The following is a 20,738-nucleotide window of genomic DNA, read 5'->3' as shown; positions in this document are numbered from 1 at the left end:
AGATATGTCTCTGTTGAGGGATGGATGAAGTATTTTACAGGTCAATAATCTAAAAGAAAATGAAAAGGGCAATTTGGTTTAAATAAATTATACATGCGGCGCTAGTGTCTTGTTGAAGATCAACATTGATAGAATATGGGAATATTCTAGTGTATCTCTTGTTATCTTTGTATATTTCTGTTATAGTTAGTTTCCTAATATAGAGATAATCCTAGGGATTACTTACTAAGTTTGTATATATTCCCTTTGTACGCTTAATGCAGTTTATGGAAAATACATCCTCTATTATTAATCAGAGCCTAAAATTTTTTTTTCCTTTCTTCTTCCTCCCTCTCTCTCTCACGCGAGTGCTTATGTCGCCGGCGACCATGGAGTCCAAAACCGGCTACCACCCTGCCGTCGGCCTTAATATTAAGCACCATGTGCCTCTCACTCTTGATGTCGAGAATGTGCACTATTCATCATGGGCCGAGCTATTTAAATTCACCGCTCGTGCCAACCAAGTCTTAGATCACATCATTCCTCCTTCCGAACCGACTGAAATCAAGGACAAAGAACTTTGGGGCCGTCTTGATGCCGTCGTTCTTCAATGGATCTATGGCACCATTAGTGAAGATCTCATGCTCACTATTCTTGAACCCGGGGGTACCGCTCAACAAGCATGGGAACGCTTACGGGATATCTTTCAGGACAATAAACATTCCTGTGCCGTCTATTTGGAAAATCAGTTTTCCAATACTCATCTTGAAAATTTCAAGAATGTCTCCTCTTACTGTCAAAAGTTGAAAATGCTTTCCGATCAACTTTCCGGCGTCGGTTCACCGGTGTCGAATCAACGTCTTGTCCTTCAATTAGTTGCCGGCCTCACTGACGCTTATGATAACGTGGCTTCCTATATTCAACAAAGTGATCCCTTGCCCCCCTTCTATAAGGCACGCTCCATGCTAACCTTAGAGGAGTCACGTAAATCTCAACTCCATAGTCCTCTTCTATGCTCTCGTTGCCACGGACTCCTCCTCTAGTGATCTTCCGGCCGATGTGCAACCTCCCCACCCTCAACCACCGGGACTCGCGGCAGGGGCGGAACAGTCGTGTGGCCGCACCACCCACACCCGAGGCCGTGGCCGTGCCTCTCCAGGCTCCCCTTCTCCTCACGCAGCAGTACCCTCCTCCATACTCCCTTATGGATATATTTCCTACATGTACGGCCACCCCTTATTGGGCCCCTGGACCGTGTCCGTACCCTACTGCTAGCCCCAGGCCCATTCCCCCTCGTGCCCCTGCTCAACTGGGCTCCTGGCCCTCGCCACCTCAAGCCTATGCTGCCACGTCGACACTCCTGTCCACACTCGCAGCGACTCGTTCCCACGATATAGAGGCAGCGTTTCACTCCATACCTTAACTCCGCCCGATGAAAATTGGTACATGGACACAGGGCATCATCTCATATGACGGGTGATCAAGGTACTCTTTCGTCTTATTTTAATTCTAGCATAAATAAATCAATACTTGTTGGTAATGGCAATACTATTCTTGTTCTTGGTCATGGTAGCACACATCTCCCTTCCCATTCCCCTTCCCATGCTCCTCTTACCCTTGATAATGTCTTACATGCTCCTCAAATTATCAAAAACTTAATCTCTGTGCGAAAATTCACCACTGATAATCATGTTTCTGTTGAATTTGATCCTTTTGGTTTTCATGTGAAGGATCTCCGGACGGGGAATATTATTTTGAGATGTGATAGCACAGGCGACCTCTACCCAATTTCCACCAACAACACTCCTCCATCTCCAGAATTTGCCGCCCTCTCTACCACCATTTGGCACAACCGTCTCGGCCATCCCGGGACTCCTATTTTAAATGTTCTTAAATCTAATAATGTTATTCCATGTACTTCTTCTAGTGGCCCATGTTTTTGCCACAGTTGTCAAATTGGTAAACATATCAAATTGCCGTTTTCCCCCTCTACTAATGCTACAGTTGCTCCTTTTGATATTGTGCATAGTGACCTTTGGACTTTTCCTACTTTGAGTTCTCATGGTCATCGTTATTATGTGTTGTTTTTAGATGATTTCACAAAATTTTTGTGGACTTTCCCTCTTACTCACAAATCTCAAGTTCTAAACACTTTTCTTACCTTTCGCCAATATGTTCACACTCAATTTGAACGCAAGGTAGGCGGTGCATTCTTTTGGCAGTCTTGGCAGAGCACTCACCTTGGATGTTTGCATCTTTCACCCACCAATCAATGGATTGCCATGACATTAAGTTTTCCATTGTTGCTTTTTATCATTGGCTAAACTATCTTCCATCGGTAGGGAATTTTTTATTATATGTACCATGAGCATGGTGGCATTCAAGTTTTTTTTTTTTTTCATTACTCATTTAAAATTTTCAAATAAACATAATTACATAATAAGTAGAACTCTAAATAATATATGAGCAAAAAATAGCTTTAGGTGTACTATTCACATGATACACCCGAGTATATGATGAATGCACTCATATTAACTAGGAGGGTTGGCAGCGCATGAAATTGTTATGTGGAGGGCCAGTTCGTAATTGATTTTTGCTCTCAATTTTCAATTTTGTAAAATATAAAACAATATAGATAAAGAAATCATAATAAATATTACCTCATATTCCTTTTAACTACACTGTTGGACTTTCATGTTTGACAACACATAATTTTGATGACAAAGATCATTGATTACGAATAAAAATAATAATAAAAGGTTGATATTTGCAAAATATGTGCAAACACGAACCTAACAAGATCCCGATTTACTATATTTTGTTTTAGACATAAATCAAAAACGATGGTCAAACAAAGTTTGTGAATAGTGCCAAAACATAAAGTGTGTAGATTTTAAAAAAAAAAAAAAAAAGACAAAGGTCATAGTTTTAAATATGATTTTTTGTTAGATTTCAGAATAAGAAATGATTAGAATGAATATATCTACTTTTAATTTTATAATATAACTTATATTATACTCCCTCCGATTTCATTTTAATATACACACTTACACTTTTCATGCACGCCAATGCAAAACTTTGAGGACATATATCTTTAGTTTTGTATTTGTAAAAATTATAAAAAGTACATATTAATAAAATACATACTAAGACGAATCTAACAAGATCCCACATGACTATGTTTTTATTCACGTATAAATCACAAACAAAGGTCAAAGTGTACTTTGTGAATAGTGTAAAATGTCAAAGTGTGTAGATTAAAATGAAATGGAGGGAGTGGGACCTTTAAAATCATAAAACTAAAAAAGAAAACTTTTAGTGAAACCAGGAGACTCTAAGGGCCTGTTCTCCCCAGCTTATTTTCAGTTCAATTCAGTTCAGTTCAGTTCAACTCAGTTCAGTTCAGATCAGTTCAGTTCAGTTCAGCTCCATTCTTTTATAACCATTTTGTTAAATATTATTATTATGTTGGTATAATTTATTTTACTAATTACTCTTATTATTATTATTATATTATTATTTAAATATATATCATTACTATTAAGTATTATTATTATTGTTGTTTCTATATATTATTTTGTTTATTATAGCTTTACTCAATATTATTACTATTATTATTAGGAGGAACATGGTTTAGGTCAAAGCACAAATAAACCCACTTTTTTTAGCCCATAAACCAATCAAATCGCGTCAAGACGGTTTATGATGTAATTTTTGCGGTCCAACCCAATCATTATTTTTATTACTAAATATTTTTATATTATTAAATTTAATTATTAAAATAGTAATATTAATTTACTTATTAGATATTATTGTTATTATATATCATCATCAAGTATATTAATACAAATAATATAAAATAATTATTACTAATTATCATTATTATCATTAATTATTATTATTATTATTAATTTATGATTATTAATATTATTCATTTATAACTATCATTTAAAAATATCCAAAATACTATTATTATTATTCATTTTATTACTTATCATTATAATTATTATTTAATATTCATATTATTATTGTTTAAAATATTATTTATATATTTATTACATTCAGTTTATTTCAATTTAATTTAATTCAGTTCAGTTCAGTTCAGCTCTGATAAGTTCAGTTCAGTTCAGTTCAGCTCTGATAAGTTCAGTTCAGTTCAGTTCAGTTCAGCTCTGATAAGTTCAGTTCAGATCAGTTCAGTTCAGTTCAGCTGTTTTATGCCGAAGAGAACAGACCCTAAGCTAGGATTTGCATATTTTAGCGCCATAGCTGAGAGATTTGGCAATAGTTGTGATTGCGGAATAATAATACTTCCTCCGTAGCAAAAGAAACACAATAAATGAATATTTTAGCGCTAGTAGCTCTTTTTTTTTTTTTTTATTGGGAAATTAAGTCAACCCAAGGGCTAACTCCTACCAAGGCTACTAGCCTTGTAGGAACTACCAACACATTGGCTGGTAAAGCATGCAAAGCATGCTAAGGAAATACCCCAACATAATGCTAGGGGTAAGAATCGAACCTCTGACCTCAGAAATCAGAGGGGAGTGCTTTACCACATGAGCTAGCTCCTCATCCTTAGAAGTAGTAGCTCTCTAAAACATTGTTTGTTCCTATTAGGTTATGTTCATAGTTTTGGGGGTTTTCTTTGTCTCTCAATATACTAATAGTGAATTATTTATTTGTCACCTGCCCTTGGTAGACTGATGATTAATATTTATTTGTCCTTCGTTCTAAATTAAATGCAACAATTTAGATGAGACATTCTCTTAAGCAAAATTTCTTAGGGTGAGATTAAGAAAAAGTAAGGACATGTGACTAAATTAATAAAGTAGAGAAGGTGGAAGCAGGATGGGCAAGGGTCGGGTCCAGCTGGACCCTTGACCCGGACCCTAAGGGTCTGAAAAAATTGGACCCAGACCCAGACCCTTAAGGTCTGGAGGGTCTAGAGGGTCTGGAGGGTCCAGGCCTAAATTCTTTATTTTGCCAAATTTTCAGCATTATTAATATCAATAATCATCTGAATTTCTTATGAAACAAACACAAAAAAATCGCATGAAACAAACATAAGAATTCGCATGGAACAAACACAAACTTATAAACTGGATAAAAAATGAAACAAACACAATTCACAAACATATAAACTGAAAAAAAAAAACAAAACAAAAACACAAACATACAAGCTGAAAAAACACGAAACAAACTTAACTAACATAAGAGTTCAGACTGGATGTTTTGGTATTTTAGTTTAGGTTTTAGTCTTTTAGAAAATCAGTTTGTTTTTTTTAAAAAAAAGTTAAAATATATATATTAAATAAATTTAGGGTCTAAGGGTCGGGTCTGGGTCCAAAATTTTAAGACCCGGACCCGGACCATAAAAAATTCACTTGGACCCAGACCCGGACCCTTAGGGTCTGAAAAAGTTGGACCCAGACCCTTAAATTAGGGTCGGGTCCAATAGGGTCCGGATAGGGTCATGGACCCATGCCCATCCTATTACATACAAAGTAAGAGCATGGGACTAAGTTAATACTCCCTCCGTCCCATAATATAGTGCTCACTTCTCATTTTTACAAGAATTAAGGAAAATGAAAGGAGTTTTAGGATTTGACAAAACCATATATTTAAGTAAATGTTTTTGGGTACTTTTGTCTTGGAACTAGTTTATTTATTCTTTTTCCTTTAAAATAAAATGAAAGAGCAATAAATGTTCCTTGGAATGGTGTAAAATAATAAATAGGGGCACATATTTTAAAAGAAAGGTAGGGGTATTTTGAAAAGTTTTATGTAGGAATGAAGGATAATTTAGTCCAAACAAATTGATAAAAAGGAAAATAAGCACAACATTTTGGGACACCCAAAAAGGAATGCAAGCACTATATTATGGGACGGAGGGAATAAGACTTAATTAATTTTACTAAGGGTATATATGTAATTTTACATTGAAAATCTTTACCAAGAATAGAAAGAAGTAAAATGTTGCATATAATTTGACATTGCCATTTTTAGAAACTGTTAAATTTAATTTGGAACGAAGGAAGTATAATAAATTGATGTTCGTCAGAATCGTCATCCGCCCTTGGAAGATTGATGGTTGGTATTATAGATTGATGTTCGTCCAATTTTAATACCATTATAAACAAAAAAAAAAGTTTGAATTCCATCTAAAACAATGGACAGCTGAAAAAAGCATCAATCACTATACAAAGATTATTATTGGCTTTAAAGTAAATTTAAAAGTTTGGTGCAACATTTTCAAGCATTTCTAGAACTTAAAACCTTCATGAGGTAAATTGATGCAATACTACCGCCAAAAAAGATAGCCGTTGAACAATCACTCAGTGCTGGTTCTTAACAAAATAATCAGGCTTCCTTAGGCAGTTCTCCGCAGTTGATAATTCTGCATGGCTTGCGTGGACCATTTGAGCTGCTTGTTTCTGTGGATTCGAGTGTCCGAACGACATCCATCCCCTCAAGAACTTGCCCAAATACGACATGTTTATTATCCAGCCAAGGGGTCTGCAGATAAATGAACTCACGAGTATCAGAAAAATAAGCTAAAAGTCACATACGGAAACTGAGCCAAAAGAGAATGTTTTTAACATGGTGAATTATATTGGCTTGCATGGAAAAGCAAAAATAGTTATCAAAAATCAATCTTGTTTTATTTATCTACAATAAACTGAAGCACTGAGAAAAGATATTCAACTCACTGGAACTGTACAAATGAAAAATTGGCTTCCATTGGTACCAGGACCAGCATTTGCCATGCTCAGCACACCAGGTCCAACATGTTTCACTGCAAAGTTCACATATTTAAGGAATTACACTATCTAATTAGAAATAATATAAGTTCAGAAGTTACGAGAGGGTGGAGCAAATGTCACACCAAGTAGGATATATCATCTCTATCCAATTTCAAGCGCATTCAAAAGATAACTGTGCCATTATTGCCTTATTGATATATACTTACACGTGAAGTTTTCATCTTCAAACTTGGAACCATAAATGCTAATTCCTCCAGTTCCCTACAAAAACCAGACAACTTATCGACTCAGTCACTTCGACTCACAACTGCTAAAAGAAAGGTAAGAAGCAAGGTGCAAGAACTCACATTTCCTTCAGTGAAATCCCCTCCTTGAATCATAAAATCTTTGATAATGCGGTGAAAGTGGCACCCCTTGTAGCCATAGCCTTTCTCACCTGTAAGAAATATCAGACGTGAAATTATTAATACTATGCACACAGAACCATACTTCTATTGCAAAAATATTACAACTTTTATGGGAGTATGCAAGGTAAACTCGTGTCTAAGAATGATATTCCTCCTGCAGAATTGGAATCTTCAGTTAGGACAGATTTATCACATAGAGAATCTGGTTCTTATTTATACTACAATAGAACTACAACCCTTTTAGCACTAAAGTGACGCGAGAACATGGCGTCACTTGCAACCGTATTACTTCAATTGAAACCTGTTTTAACACTTTCCCCAAGACACTAAATTATCTCTCAACTCTTAGTCAGAAGAGAGTTCAGCAAAGGTGCTTTCACATTTTTAAGAAGGTATCCTTCATCTCATTACATCCTAGACCATATTACAACAAATAAAAATGGCAAAAAGACAGGAGATACATAATACGTTACAAAAATAAATTACCGGTGCATAGGACACGGAAATTCTCAGCAGTTTTGGGAACCACATCTCCAAATAATCCCATAACAATTCTGCCCACTGGCTCCCCACCAATGTCTACATCAAAGAAGACTTTAGTTGTCACTTCTGCTCCCAAGTCTTGAACCTAATCACAACGAATTTCGCTAACCTTAAGTAAAGGAGTATAGGACTATAATAAAAAATCTGATACACAACTAATAAACAATTTATATAGATCTTAAAATTGTGAAATACTGGATGCAAAAAGGCAATGTTACAAACACAGAATGAAATAGTAGGTCACAAATGCTCGCATAATAATCTCAATTGGGGCTTCTAAAAGCAAAAAATTTACAACTTAAGATCCCTTTGACTATCCTAGCTATTCTTTCTTCATGACGCATAATTTTTTTACGTACAAGTAACCTCCAAATGACACGAAGATAAACCCATTTATGCACAAAGTCGCATACAAGTAGCATTAACAAGATTAGTTGAATCAATGAAACTTCTTTATAGAATCAATTGGTCGCGTATGCATCAGATGTATCTAAATTATACTAAAAAATGTATTGCTCCATATGTAGTCAATCTAAACCAGTTGTTTAACCAATACCAGTTGGACAGGTATAGAGCTAACCACATTTTCCCCATATTTTCATATGACCTTCCCTTCTTCCATGCAAAGATTATGAGGTATCTTAATACCTATATCTTTCATGACAGTTATGACTAATCTAAGATTTTTTTTTATTAAATTATGTACTACATTCAATATGCACCCAAGATTTATAATACAAATGAGATGAAAGTAATTGGGGAGGGTACTCACATCGGCTGAGCTCATACAACGAAAACTCCGATGTGAAGATGCCTCGGAAATTTTATATCCGAAGGCTGATGCATTAAGATGTTTTGATGACAACCTGCTCTTTGAGTAGCTTACTGAAGCCGGTAGACGGTGAAATTGTTGCACATTGGTCATACCAGTAATCATAGGCAGTCTTTGAACTTGAGATAAATTATTGCAAAAACTTCCCTGAAAATTGCACCAAATAAAGAGCACTTTCAGTTTTCACCCCTACTCTCTTTTTTCAACAAAAAAAAAAAGAAAAAAGCCAAACAGCTTTTCTTTGTTTAACCCTAGATTTTCTTTTCTTCAAACGGAAATAAGTTTATCATCACCAAATTTGTGGGATGAACAACCTCTGCAATTTTCTCTCTCCTCTAAACTAGAAAGTAGCATTGCTGGAGAAGGGGAAGGGGAAAACAAATTGGGTGAAAATTGTTGGTGAAATTCATGAATTCCTTAAATTAACACTAATTGTATTAACCAAACAAAGAAATGCAATTATCCCAATGAATAACGTTACATTGAAGGGTTCAATACATGCAGTGAAACAAGAACAGCCCCTCAAGTTTGAGTCTTGAAAGCAGGAAACTAAAAGCAAAAAGGAGACCAATTAATTTGAAATTGGGAAGTGAAGAAGAAGTTACCATATGAGCTTGCAAGTTAAGCGCTGAGCAGGACACCATTGTTGAGAGGTTGGAGGTAAACGAGTCTGCAAAATAGAGAGAAATGGATAATATTTGGAGGGATACTGTACTAGAGTTGTGAGTGTGAGTGTGAGTGTGAGTGTGAAGGCTGCCCAGTTTCTTATCTGTATGTTCTTAACAGGGTCATTTCTTGTAATTATCATTTCTCAACCTAGTGGCGTGGGCCGTGGGGTATGAGCATGTCCACTCATTATTTTTTGGACATCAATTTGAGTCATGAATCTTGCTCAAGAAAAATATGGGATTACATCTATAGTTTTTTTATGTTTGTATTTGGGTCATGCTCTATGACTCAATCCGTGATTAGTCATCCTATGAGGCTATGACCCAAACCATGGTTGATCATCTTATTAGCTAAGCCAATCAATCATTTGTGGACATGTGCTAGTACGTCATAAATGTTATTTTTTATAATTCAAGTTTGTAATATGAATAACTTAAAAAATACAAATTAAAAAATATAAAAATTTCACCAATGGTTCTATCTTTTTGAGATTTATAAATAGACATTCATTTTGCTATATTTTGACACACTTTCGAAATTAATTTATTTTCTCTCTACATTGTACGCACATAAATACTTTATTTTGGAAGTTTTTATTATTGAAGAAGTTTTTTAACCAAAATTAATTACTACCAAATGAATTTATTTAGGATCGATTAATATATAATATAATTTATTTATAATCTTATATGATATTATAAATATCAAAAGGTATAAATAGGTATTGATGTTGTTGCTATTATTGTTGTTGTTGTTGGTGGTGGTGGTGGTGGTGTTGTTGTTGTTGTTGTTGTTGTTGTTGTTGTTGTTGTTGTTGTTGTTGTTGTTGTTGTTGTTGTTGTTGTTGTTGTTGTTGTTGTTGTTGTTGCTTTTGTAGTTATTGTTGTTGTTGTTGTTGTTGTTGTTGCTGTTGCTTTTGCTATCGTTGTTGTTGTTGCTATTGTTGTTGCAGTTGTTGTTAGTAGTGGTGGTGGTGGTGGTGGTGGTGGTGTTATTGGTGGTGGTGTTGTTGTTGTTGTTGTTGTTGTTGTTGTTGATGATGATATGTTGCTCCTATTACTGCTGTTGTTGTTGTTGCTTTTGTAGTTATTGTTGTTGTTGTTGTTGTTGTTGTTGTTGCTGCTTTTGCTGTTGTTGTTGTTGTTGCTATTGTTGTTGCAGTTTTTGTTAGTGGTGGTGGTGTTGCTGGTGGTGGTGTTGCTGGTGGTGGTGTTGCTGGTAGTGGTGGTGTTGTTGTTGTTGTTGTTGTTGTTGTTGTTGTTGTTGTTGTTGTTGTTGTTGTTGTTATCATTATTATTGCATTGCTAATCACCTAACTATTAATAGTACATTGCATTGATATTGCTACTCCTACTTTATATTGATATGTCTACTTTACATTTTGTAGTCTACTCTACATTATATAATTTACTCCTAAATTGCATTGATATGTCTAATCCGTAAATAATTATTGTTATGTATGTATGATGGATTTTTCCTATATAATACAACATAACTTCAACCATAAAATACACAACTATATCCATATTTTTTTTCTCAGTCTTCTATTTTCTACAAAAACACCACTTCAATCACGATTTTTGCAAAAATGAAGTGTGATTCACTTCTTCTAGTTCAAGTTTTGTAATTTTTAGTTACATGGCTCAAGATTACATAAAATGGAGTCAGTTTGTTGATGTTGAGCAGCAAAACGAAGAAAAAACTATACCCCGCACTAGAAAATATATGCGTAGGGGCTGTGAGGAAGCCCATGAAAGATTGTTTCATGACTACTTCAGCAACAAACCTTTGTACCTAGAAAATATTTTTCGTTGAAGGTTCCATGTGCACAAGCATTTTTGCCTTCGCATTGTTGAAGGTGTTATAGCTGAAGATGATTTCTTTACGCAAAAGCTGGATGCTACTGGAAGGATGGGTGCATCTGCACTACAAAAATACACAACGGCTATCAGAATGTTGGCGTATGGTTCATCCTTTGTTGATGTGGACGATTACTTGAAAATTGCGTAAAGTACCGCCAAGTAATGCCTTCTTCATTTTACCAAAGGGGTTGTTGTTACATCGCAGGATTCATTATGATAGGAGCTTTTGCTCATGGAGGTATATTTTTTATTCGAGATTACAATCCGGAACAGAATGAAGATAATGTATTGGCAAGAATATTAGACCATCAAGAAGCTATCATATCCCATTTAAGTTGGGCCAGCCACTTGAGCAAGGCAAATCCTAATGATATTGAGCGTCTCCTACATGAAGGCGAGCGTCGTGGCTTCCTAGACATGATGGGAAGCATCGATTGCATTGGAGTTGGAATAATTGTCCTCGGGGCTGGAAAGGAATGTATCATAAAGAAGCAAAACAACAACAATAATCTTAGAAGCGATTGATTCAAGTCACTTATGGATATGTCATGTTTTTTTTGGCACCCCGGGTTCATGCAATGATATAAACGTATTGCAGAGGTCTCTTGTCTTTGATGATGTTCTACAAGCAAAAACTCCAAAAGTCAACCTACTTCTCAGTCAACGGGACAACTTATAACATGGGTTACTATCTTACATATGTCATATACCCGAGATGGTTAACATTCATCCCCGCAATAAAGCTCCCTAAACCCCCAATCAAAGATTATTCGCACAAAATCAAGAAGCTGTCAGAAAAGATGTAAAGCATGCATTTGGGGTATTGCAAGCTAAATTTACAATCATACGCAAACCCGTTATTGCGTGGGATAAGTACATTGTGGAAAACGATCATGACATGTATCATCATGCACAATATGATTGTTTAAGATGAGTGTGATACTTATCAAAATTATCGAGATCCAAACGAGTATGATTAAGTTCAAACTCAAATAGCGCGAGGTTATTTAACCAAGCTGGAGGAGACTCATTCGTCGTGCACAACAGAATACTCGAGGCGATAATTCAGATGCACACGTGGAGAAGATAGCCAATGCGAGACAGGGAAACTTACATCTCATTAAAAAATAACTTGGTTGAACACATATGGCGTAAGTTTGGGCCTAATTGTCAAGTTGATTAAGTAACTTTTATTTAATTGCTTATGGTTTGTGTAATTTTAAATTTCATGTATGTGTGTTTTATAAATTATCTATCTTATGTATTGTGTTCACTATTTTTTTAATTATAATGTCAAGTTAACATATTAATTTAATGTAAGATAATTAGCATTTATTAATTGAATGTATTTTAACTAGTGAATTATTAAAATGCATAATTATGATTATATCACTAATTAAAATATGAATATAAATTTTCTACTTTATATAAAAATAAACTTTGGGTAGGAGAGAAAGAGTATATGGTTGTGTAATAACCCTATTTTAAAAGCGTTTAGTTACTGATGATCATATTTATTAAAGTTATTATATTTTGGATATCCATATTTTATTTTTGTTGGAGTATGAATTTTTAATTATCGTGTTTGTAATGTGTTAATTGATTAAAATATGTTATTGAATTAGTTGATTAGTTTCCTTAAGGAGAAGAATAATGAAGGGATTTCTTGTGGCTTATTGTGGGTGGGTTGCTATCTGCTAGGATTATTCCTGAGTTTGATTTGAGAATGATTATAGATTATAGTAGTAAAGAATCTCTAAATAAGGAATTGGTTATAATTATGTTTCTAGATTAAGTTAGGTTATGATCGAATGGTTCTTAATTATGGTTAGAGATGGTATTGTGTCAGACTCATCTGACACAAAACCACCTCGTCGGACAAAGCACCAACACGCACAAAAATGTTCACATTGTTTCAGTTAGTGTTCACATTGCTTCAGTTAGTTTCTCTACAATTTTCATTTGGTATTTATATTACTTCAGTTACTGTATAAAATTTTCATTTACACAAATGTAATCCAACCAGACTTATTATTTTCAGTTAACTCTACAAATTATTCAGCTGGTATTCATATTGTTTTAGTTACTGTTTAAATATTTTCATTTACAAAAATGTATTCCAATAACACATTATTTTCAGTTAGAGTTTTACAGTTTTCAGTTGAAATTTATATTATTTCAGTTACCTCTTTAACTTTTTCATTTAAACAAATGTATTCCAATCAAACTTATTCTTTTCAGTTAGTATTTTTCACGAGAAGCTGCGTCATTCTTCACCTTCTTCGACTTCGAACTGCATTACAATTACATCAACAACAGCAACATCAGAAAAACACAACAACACACTAAAAATTTGAAAAAAAAAATCAGCGAAAAATCCAACCAAATTATACCTAGAAACTTCATCTATGACCCTCTTAACCATATTTGCGATGTAGTATGTTAAATCAATTTCCGACAGTAATCAAATATAGAATTTCGAACAAAAATGGAGTAAATTGGAAGAGAAGAAAAGCAAAAAATCGAGAGCAAAAGTAGAAATAAGAACAAATTTTGAAAGAAGAAGAAAGTTTGAAATAAGAACAATGAAGAACGAAAGAAGTTCAAAAACCGTATAAAAACCTAACTGTACCGTTAAACAAAAACAAAGAAAAAAAAACCAAAAAAGCCTGCGCGTGTCCCTTATAAGTGAAACTTTTGGGCTCAGCCCGTCCGACCAAACACATTGGGTCGGACGGTCTGACCCAATAGTTTCACTTATGGTTATATCTCTTCTAGTTCTAGGGATAGTTAATTTGATTAGTTTCTTCATTTGAGATATGTGAGAATGGTTAATAATTAGTTTAATCATTATTATTGAGGTTAAGGATCATTATGGAATTCAGCAGAATTGATGAAGTTATAAAGCTCTCAAAGTCCTTATATATCAAAGAGAATGCGATCGTGTATGAGGTAATTTTTATGTTCAGTAAAATCATTTACTTATGCCCTCATGTGTGGATCTTTATGTTCTATTTAGACTAGATAAGTTTGTACTATGGCCATAGTTATGAATGTGTTGATGGTGGAAACGTTGTTCGATAATACGAATACACAATTGTTTTGTTGGCTTAGCTTATGAACTGAAAATAGAAAATGGGCAAGGTATGGGAGAAGGATGGTTACTCTTTTGACCTGATATGGTCAGCTACGCTCCATCACGAACCTTGGGGATAGTACTGTTGGGCTCCATAACGAACCTTGGAGTCAGTATTTGTCTGAATCCTGTACTTGTGCCACTGATTTGTTTAAGAGAATAAGTTATGCCAACATTGTAGTGGAAAGGAAATGGTTTGATAAATAAAATGTTTATAATGGGTTGAAGTAAAGGTTACGAGTTTTCCACTCATTTTGGAATTTTGTTTGTTTTGTATTTCTTCCCTTAATTTGCAAGTTTGATATTCAGAGCTCGTAATTAGTAGTGGAGCAAGATAATGATGTCTTGTGGATTAAGGATTAAGTTTATATTTAGATAGTTGATTCGAGAATAGTTACTGATATTTCATTGTATATAATATTTGGAAATTTAGTCGAGTTAATTGTGTATTTAAGGATATTTTTTTCGTTGCGATTTTATTTAATTAAGAGCTAATTCTAGCTTGTGGTTGTCGAGTGTGTTCCGTTAGCAGCTCAGAAGAGCGGACTGTTACAAGTTGGTATAACAAAAGTAGGAGAGAGAAAAAAAAGGCAAAGTAAGACTAGCCCAACCATTGTGAGAAAAAAAGATGAGTTGGTGGTGAGTTAGGCGCTATTCTTTAGACTTATTTTTAATTTCAGTTTAGTTAATTTCACTTCAGTTTCTCTCTACAATTCAGTTCTCGCTGTTCGGTTCAGTTAATTTCAATCCAATTCAGAATAGTTAATTCAATTCAGTTCAGTTAATTTTGGTTCAGTTCAATCATGTCACCTCATCCGTCGACTCATACGAGGCTATTTTTCCCTTAGATTCCTTTTGTTTATCATTCATAACACAATCATATCGTTCTTTGATCTCATTCAATAGTTTAGATAGTTCATAACAATCTTTGATAATTAACCAAACCACAAGATTCCATAAGTAACATAATCACTTGACATAAAACTTCTATAAATGAGTATTCCAAAACTAATACATGTATGCTTTTATATTCAATCTAGTTCCAATCATATAAGCATATGTGTCACAACAATTAATAACTACTCATGTTCGATAAAACATTTCAACAATAACACTAGGTCGGTCAACTAGAATTAACTAGCGAAAGTTACTAAGATTCCACACATCACATGCTCTTCCATATAAATAGTTCACACTATTTCTCTTTTTATATATATCAATCTATATTCATCTCGATAATAATATCAGTTATCAAGTCTCAACAAGACTCACAATATAAGGAGAGTTAACTTACACACCACACTACAAGTTCATTATTCAAAGTTTAATTAATGCAAACAATTACCTTCAAGAAGTCTCACTTAGATGATGGAATGGTTTTCTAATTAGTAATGAGATAAACATACTCTATATGATTATGAGCATGGTCTGTAGTTGAGTTTGTTGTTAAATCTACTATTTGAAATCCAACTAATGGTATGGTAAGAATCATAGCTAATTGTTTTCATTAATCAATCTTTGATTAATGTACATACCTGGAATGTGGGTGTAAGTTAACTCTCCTTAGTTAATTCTAAGAGAAAGACCTATATATTGTGAGTGTTGTTGGGAGTTGATGATTGATATTATTCTCAAGATGAATATAGATTGATAAGTGCGAAAAGAAAAATAGTATGAACTATCTATAGCAAAAGCATGTGTTGTGTGGAATTGACTTAGTAACTCTCGTTATAATGCTAATTGAGAGACCTCGTGTTATTATTGTTGATGCTTTATTGAACATGAGTAGTTATTAGTTGTTATGGTACATAAGTTTTATGATTGGAATTGGTAACGTATAAAATCATACATGTTTAGTATGAAATACTTACTTATAAGGATATTATGTCAATCGTTTATAAACCTCTACGGAGAAGTGTTTTGGATTGGTTTATTGTTCAAAAATTGTTGTTAATAGTTATCGAGATGATATGTAAACTTGAGTTTTAAAAATGATTGGAATAAGTTATGAATGATAATGGAAAGTGATCTAAAGAAAAAGTAGCAGATCAGTTTAGTCCGAAAGAACGAGGACTTAGTAGGATGTGAGGGAGGAAATGAGAGAGAATGAAACAAAAGCTCACTCACCTATTGTAAATGCTTTAAGATCCTCTCCTAATCATCATGACACATATCCTCAAGGCATTGTGTATAAAAATACTCCATAATAGATGCAGCCATGTTGGAATTGAACCCTTTTGCTTTATCCTTTAATAAGAGAGCTTAAAGTACCCCAATACACATTATAAACTCTCATCTTTCTTAATGATGTAGAAAAAGTAGGGTGTGAGATTGTCGGTACATAGTCAGGGACGGTTCCATCCTGTTTTTCCACACCAAACCATTAATTTGCCGCATATGTGATATGACACAATACCAGTCCAAACGCAGCAATACTATTCTGGGCTATGCATGGAAATGGAATCCAACTGTTCCGAAAAGTGCCAGGTTTAAAAGTCACTTCAATAGTTGTTTTGTTGTATAAAGAGTTGCAAAGGGAATAATATAAATGGAATTCAGTCCCAGATCTTGAATAAATATGGACTATATCATTAGTGCAGATGTAATAATACATTCCTTAGAAAAGGTACCATTTTTACCATTTATGACTTATGTACATGAAACGTTTGAACTACTTATCCTACAACAATAAAACTCGGTTTACAGTGCTAATAACTTAACAAGTTGCCTGAATATACCACAAGTCCACAACTCCTGTTAGGAAAGGCTAACTGGTAGCCACAACCCCACAAGTCCACGATTCCTGTTAGCAGAGCTAACTGGTAACCAACTAACCACAAGTCCACAACTCCTTTTTGAAGCTAAGAAAGCTGCAATGTATGCCTATCTAAGCATATAGTAGCTTAGCTAGGCAACGCGGAGCAAAGAAAGGATGATCTCGAATTGCCAGAAACTCTCTTTTTATTTCATGTCCATTCCTCTTTATCTTAGTATCCCCACGAATGCAGCATATTCAGGCATTATCATCTCATCGCATTGACATTAAAACGCGCACCATTTTCTTCCTCTCTGCCTTCTTAGCTGCTGGTGTCCTCTCTAGTTTCCGCTGATCCTCCAACCAAATATGCCTCACCTTTTCGATTGAGTTGAGCAACTTCTTCTGTGGCGTGAAGAATTCAATATCTTTGCCTTTTTTACTAGCATTGTCGTCCTTAAATTTGCATGCTTGAGGAGGTGTTGAGATGCTCATCTCGTTATTAAGCTCAGTCGTCGTATCTAAAGAATTGGTTTCCTGTTGAGGTGATTCTATCATTTGATCATTATCACGTAGCTCGGCTCTTTTCCTCTCGATAGCCTGTACATGGATCAAAATAATAGTATGGTCTTTTGTCAGATAATACCATCATGCAACAAAACCCAAAGAACTCAAAGCAAGAGAAAAATCAAAGTCTATCCACTTTGATATTGATTTGAAAATGCATAACTGAACATTTGAAAAGTAGTTATTGGAGGAAAGAGGAAAGCACTAATTTAAGGTCAGTTATTTTGAAATGGATAAGATAATACTCTTAAATATAGAAATGTAACAGGAGTTATTAGCTCAGCAAAGAGCACAGGCAATTGCAATCATCCAAGTATGATTTCTCTCAAAAAACAATATGACTTCTCCATATCTGGAATATTGTTCAGTTGACTGAATCAAATATTATATTAATAACTATATATATAATATCAAAAAATTGTTCAGTCTTGTGACTTATGACACACACTTCACCTGTAAGCTGTACAGATATAGTATAAGAAGATAATGCAATAACAAGAACAGAATTATAGCTCATACACGACAAATTCAAGTTGCAGTTTCAAAGAGCTCCAACTTAATAAAGGACCTATGAAACTTACAACACTTTAGAACACAAATGACCTTATCAAAGGCAGTAATACATGACGATAATGATAATGATAATGAATTTAGAGTAATTTTGTTAAAAAAAAAAAAAAAAAAACTCGTACCAATATCTATGGTACTGAAACTTTTATGCCCATACATTTGTTTTTTTAATCTCTATAAGCACTTTATTTCACCTTCTAAAGTGGTAACTGATGGCAACGAAATTATATGAAGACAGAGATGTTCCGGAATTATGAGTGTGGATAAGCATGAAATTCCCTAATATTATAGCACAGTAGCACTGAAGATAAATTACCATTACCGCCAGTTAGTAATTTTTGCCAAACAGGCCGTGTTAGAATATATTCAGCATATATTCTATAATATTGTACATATCAGGCCGTAAATATAACATTATTGTAAACAGAAGAAAGACAAGATTCTGAAACAACTCATATTCTAAAGATAGAACATGCATGCTTAACAAAGATAATCATCATCAAACACCCAAATCAAATAGCAACTAATCCTTAATTATACCAACTGTCAATGCAGGAACATAACAAACTAACATTGAATTATTAGTAATCAGAAGGGAAAACCACAAATAATATACTAACAATAAACCAGAAGGTGAGAGTTATTACCCTAACAATAGCAGTAATGTCCCTTAGAGGAGTCCGAGGATACCAAGAAGGTAAAATACTGCCTCTACCTTGGCCTTTTCTTACACTCCTTGGCCTTTGATTTTCTTGATTGAGCAATGACCTACTAATATATCGTCGATGCCTGTATTTTTGCAGTCCAACCCTTCGCCTGCTTGATTTACCACTGGCACCACCACTTTGACTTGTGGAGACACTCTGAGGGGATAAACCCAACCAATGCAACCCAGGTTCATCTACTACAAGATCAACTCGTCGTTCAGCATTTTGCAGCAAAGAGGATATGTCAACAGGTCTTGATAATCTGTCTCTAGATGCATTCATATTGTGCAGCTCCAAATTCCTTGATTATTTTCAAACAAGCACACAAGATATTAATTACACAATCAAAATATAAAAACTCCACAAGTGCTTTTAAGACAACAAAAGGCCTCGAATTTCAGCAATAACAAAATCAGATATGCCCAATTAATCTCCTAGATATAAACATGAAAGTATATCAAGTGGCATTGTTGCAAGTGACATGATCATAGATTCTGAAAATAAAATCATAGATTGAGAATATGCAATCATATATTGAGAATATAAAATCATAGATTGAGAATATACAACCACAAATTTGAAATATGTTTAGCTTGGATAATCTAGGAGATTAACAAAAAAAATGCCCAATCATTAAAACTCAAAACTAATCACTTGAATTGATAATATTAAAGATCAATAAGTTTTAAAATGCACAACAACCCGAATTAGAAATGTTCAAACTCAAAGTAAGCTGATTAACAGTGTATTCTTGTGTGAAGCAACAATTAAGCTTTAAATCAATTTGATTACTGTAAATGAATGAAAAAACCAATAAAATAAATAAAACCCACAAATAGGAATCTATAACGGTAGCATATTCAGTCAAACAAGAGGCAAACGCCAAATTCTCTTAAAAAACTATTTCTAAATATAGACAAGAATAAGACCAACTTAAACCCAAAAATTTCACCAAAATATGAAAGTTATAGAGCAAATTTAGCCTAGATAAGTTGGTCAACGATGAAATGAAGCATATTCACATTCAATGAAACACAAAGAAAAAGTAGGGTGAAAGTATAGAACTTTAAGCAAAAGGACAAATAACCAAGCGAAAAAAGCAAACTTTTCACTAAAAAATAATTGAGATGTGCAGAAACCAAGAAAATAGATGTTCATTACCAGAAAAAATTTCACATATTTTTCCGAAAACAAACCGAAGAAAATGAAAAAAATGAAACCCAGAAAAAATCAACTCATGTCTAATTAATGCAGAAGTGTAAAACTGTAGAAGATAAGGACACATATTGAAGAAATAAACACCAAATCTTTAACAATTTTTTTACAAAATAAATGACCCAGATGAGAAAAAAGTCAAAGAAATAATACCCAGATTTGATTTGTTGAATCTTCAACAAATGATGAAGCTTTAAACTTGGCAAATGATGGAGTAGCTCTATTGTAGCTGTAAGTGAAAATGGATATGGAGGAAAGTAGGAGAGAGAAAAAAAAAAGGAAAAGTGGAAATAGTTCAAAGTGAGGTTATAATGGATAGCGCCGCGGTAGTTCAGAAATCACATGCTAAAAATTTAAGGTTTGAAATTCTTAATTTCAAATTTGAATTACTAAACTTTTTGCAAAAATTGTCTAATCCTAAATTTATGGTCTGAAGGGCGGGATTTGAATTGGTTTTGAAATCCAATCTGAAATTACAGTTTTGTTCAATTGTCAATTTGTGAGTGTATTTTTTAAAAAATTGTTTGTTAGGTTAAATTTGGTGTAGTTGGACTTATAAACTAGACATTTAAAGCATGGGCAATGGTGGCCCATGGTTGAAGTCATGAAATTTCCTCAATCCTTTTGCCCTAATTTTTTACTTTTTTACACGAAAAACGAAATCGGATCAAATTCCAATTTCAAAGGGAAAGTGTACACATATACAAGGTGAAGGTGGAATTTTCATTTACC

General features: G+C 34.0%; 3 protein-coding genes across 3 annotated transcripts; 1 reads left to right on the top strand and 2 right to left on the bottom strand.

Annotated features, from left to right (window-relative positions):
* The first annotated feature begins 368 nt into the window (after positions 1–368).
* LOC125495527 (uncharacterized) lies at positions 369–1,022 on the top strand. Its single transcript, XM_048640276.2, has one exon. It carries the CDS (start codon positions 369–371, stop codon positions 1,020–1,022), a length of 654 nt encoding a protein of 217 aa, XP_048496233.2.
* Positions 1,023–6,157: 5,135 nt separating this feature from the next.
* LOC104889042 (peptidyl-prolyl cis-trans isomerase A1) lies at positions 6,158–9,288 on the bottom strand. Its single transcript, XM_010674180.4, has 7 exons — positions 9,131–9,288; positions 8,466–8,672; positions 7,637–7,778; positions 7,091–7,179; positions 6,950–7,004; positions 6,690–6,775; positions 6,158–6,495 (listed from the first exon to the last, which is right to left on the bottom strand). Exons 1-7 carry the CDS (start codon positions 9,167–9,169, stop codon positions 6,340–6,342), a joined length of 774 nt encoding a protein of 257 aa, XP_010672482.2. The 5' UTR covers positions 9,170–9,288; the 3' UTR covers positions 6,158–6,339.
* Positions 9,289–16,760: 7,472 nt separating this feature from the next.
* Positions 16,761–20,528, bottom strand: LOC104889041 (protein GIGAS CELL1). Its single transcript, XM_010674179.4, has 3 exons — positions 20,160–20,528; positions 18,732–19,092; positions 16,761–17,547 (listed from the first exon to the last, which is right to left on the bottom strand). The coding sequence occupies exons 2-3, from the start codon at positions 19,071–19,073 to the stop codon at positions 17,221–17,223; spliced, it is 669 nt and encodes a 222-aa protein (XP_010672481.2). The 5' UTR covers positions 19,074–19,092; positions 20,160–20,528; the 3' UTR covers positions 16,761–17,220.
* Positions 20,529–20,738: the final 210 nt, after the last annotated feature.

Source organism: Beta vulgaris, chromosome 3, assembly GCF_026745355.1.
Source record: "Beta vulgaris subsp. vulgaris cultivar EL10 chromosome 3, EL10.2, whole genome shotgun sequence".
In the NCBI taxonomy this organism is placed as follows: Eukaryota; Viridiplantae; Streptophyta; class Magnoliopsida; order Caryophyllales; family Amaranthaceae; genus Beta; species Beta vulgaris.
The sequence above is the reverse complement of the archived record's forward strand: the minus strand, read 5'-3'. Positions and strand labels throughout refer to the sequence as shown.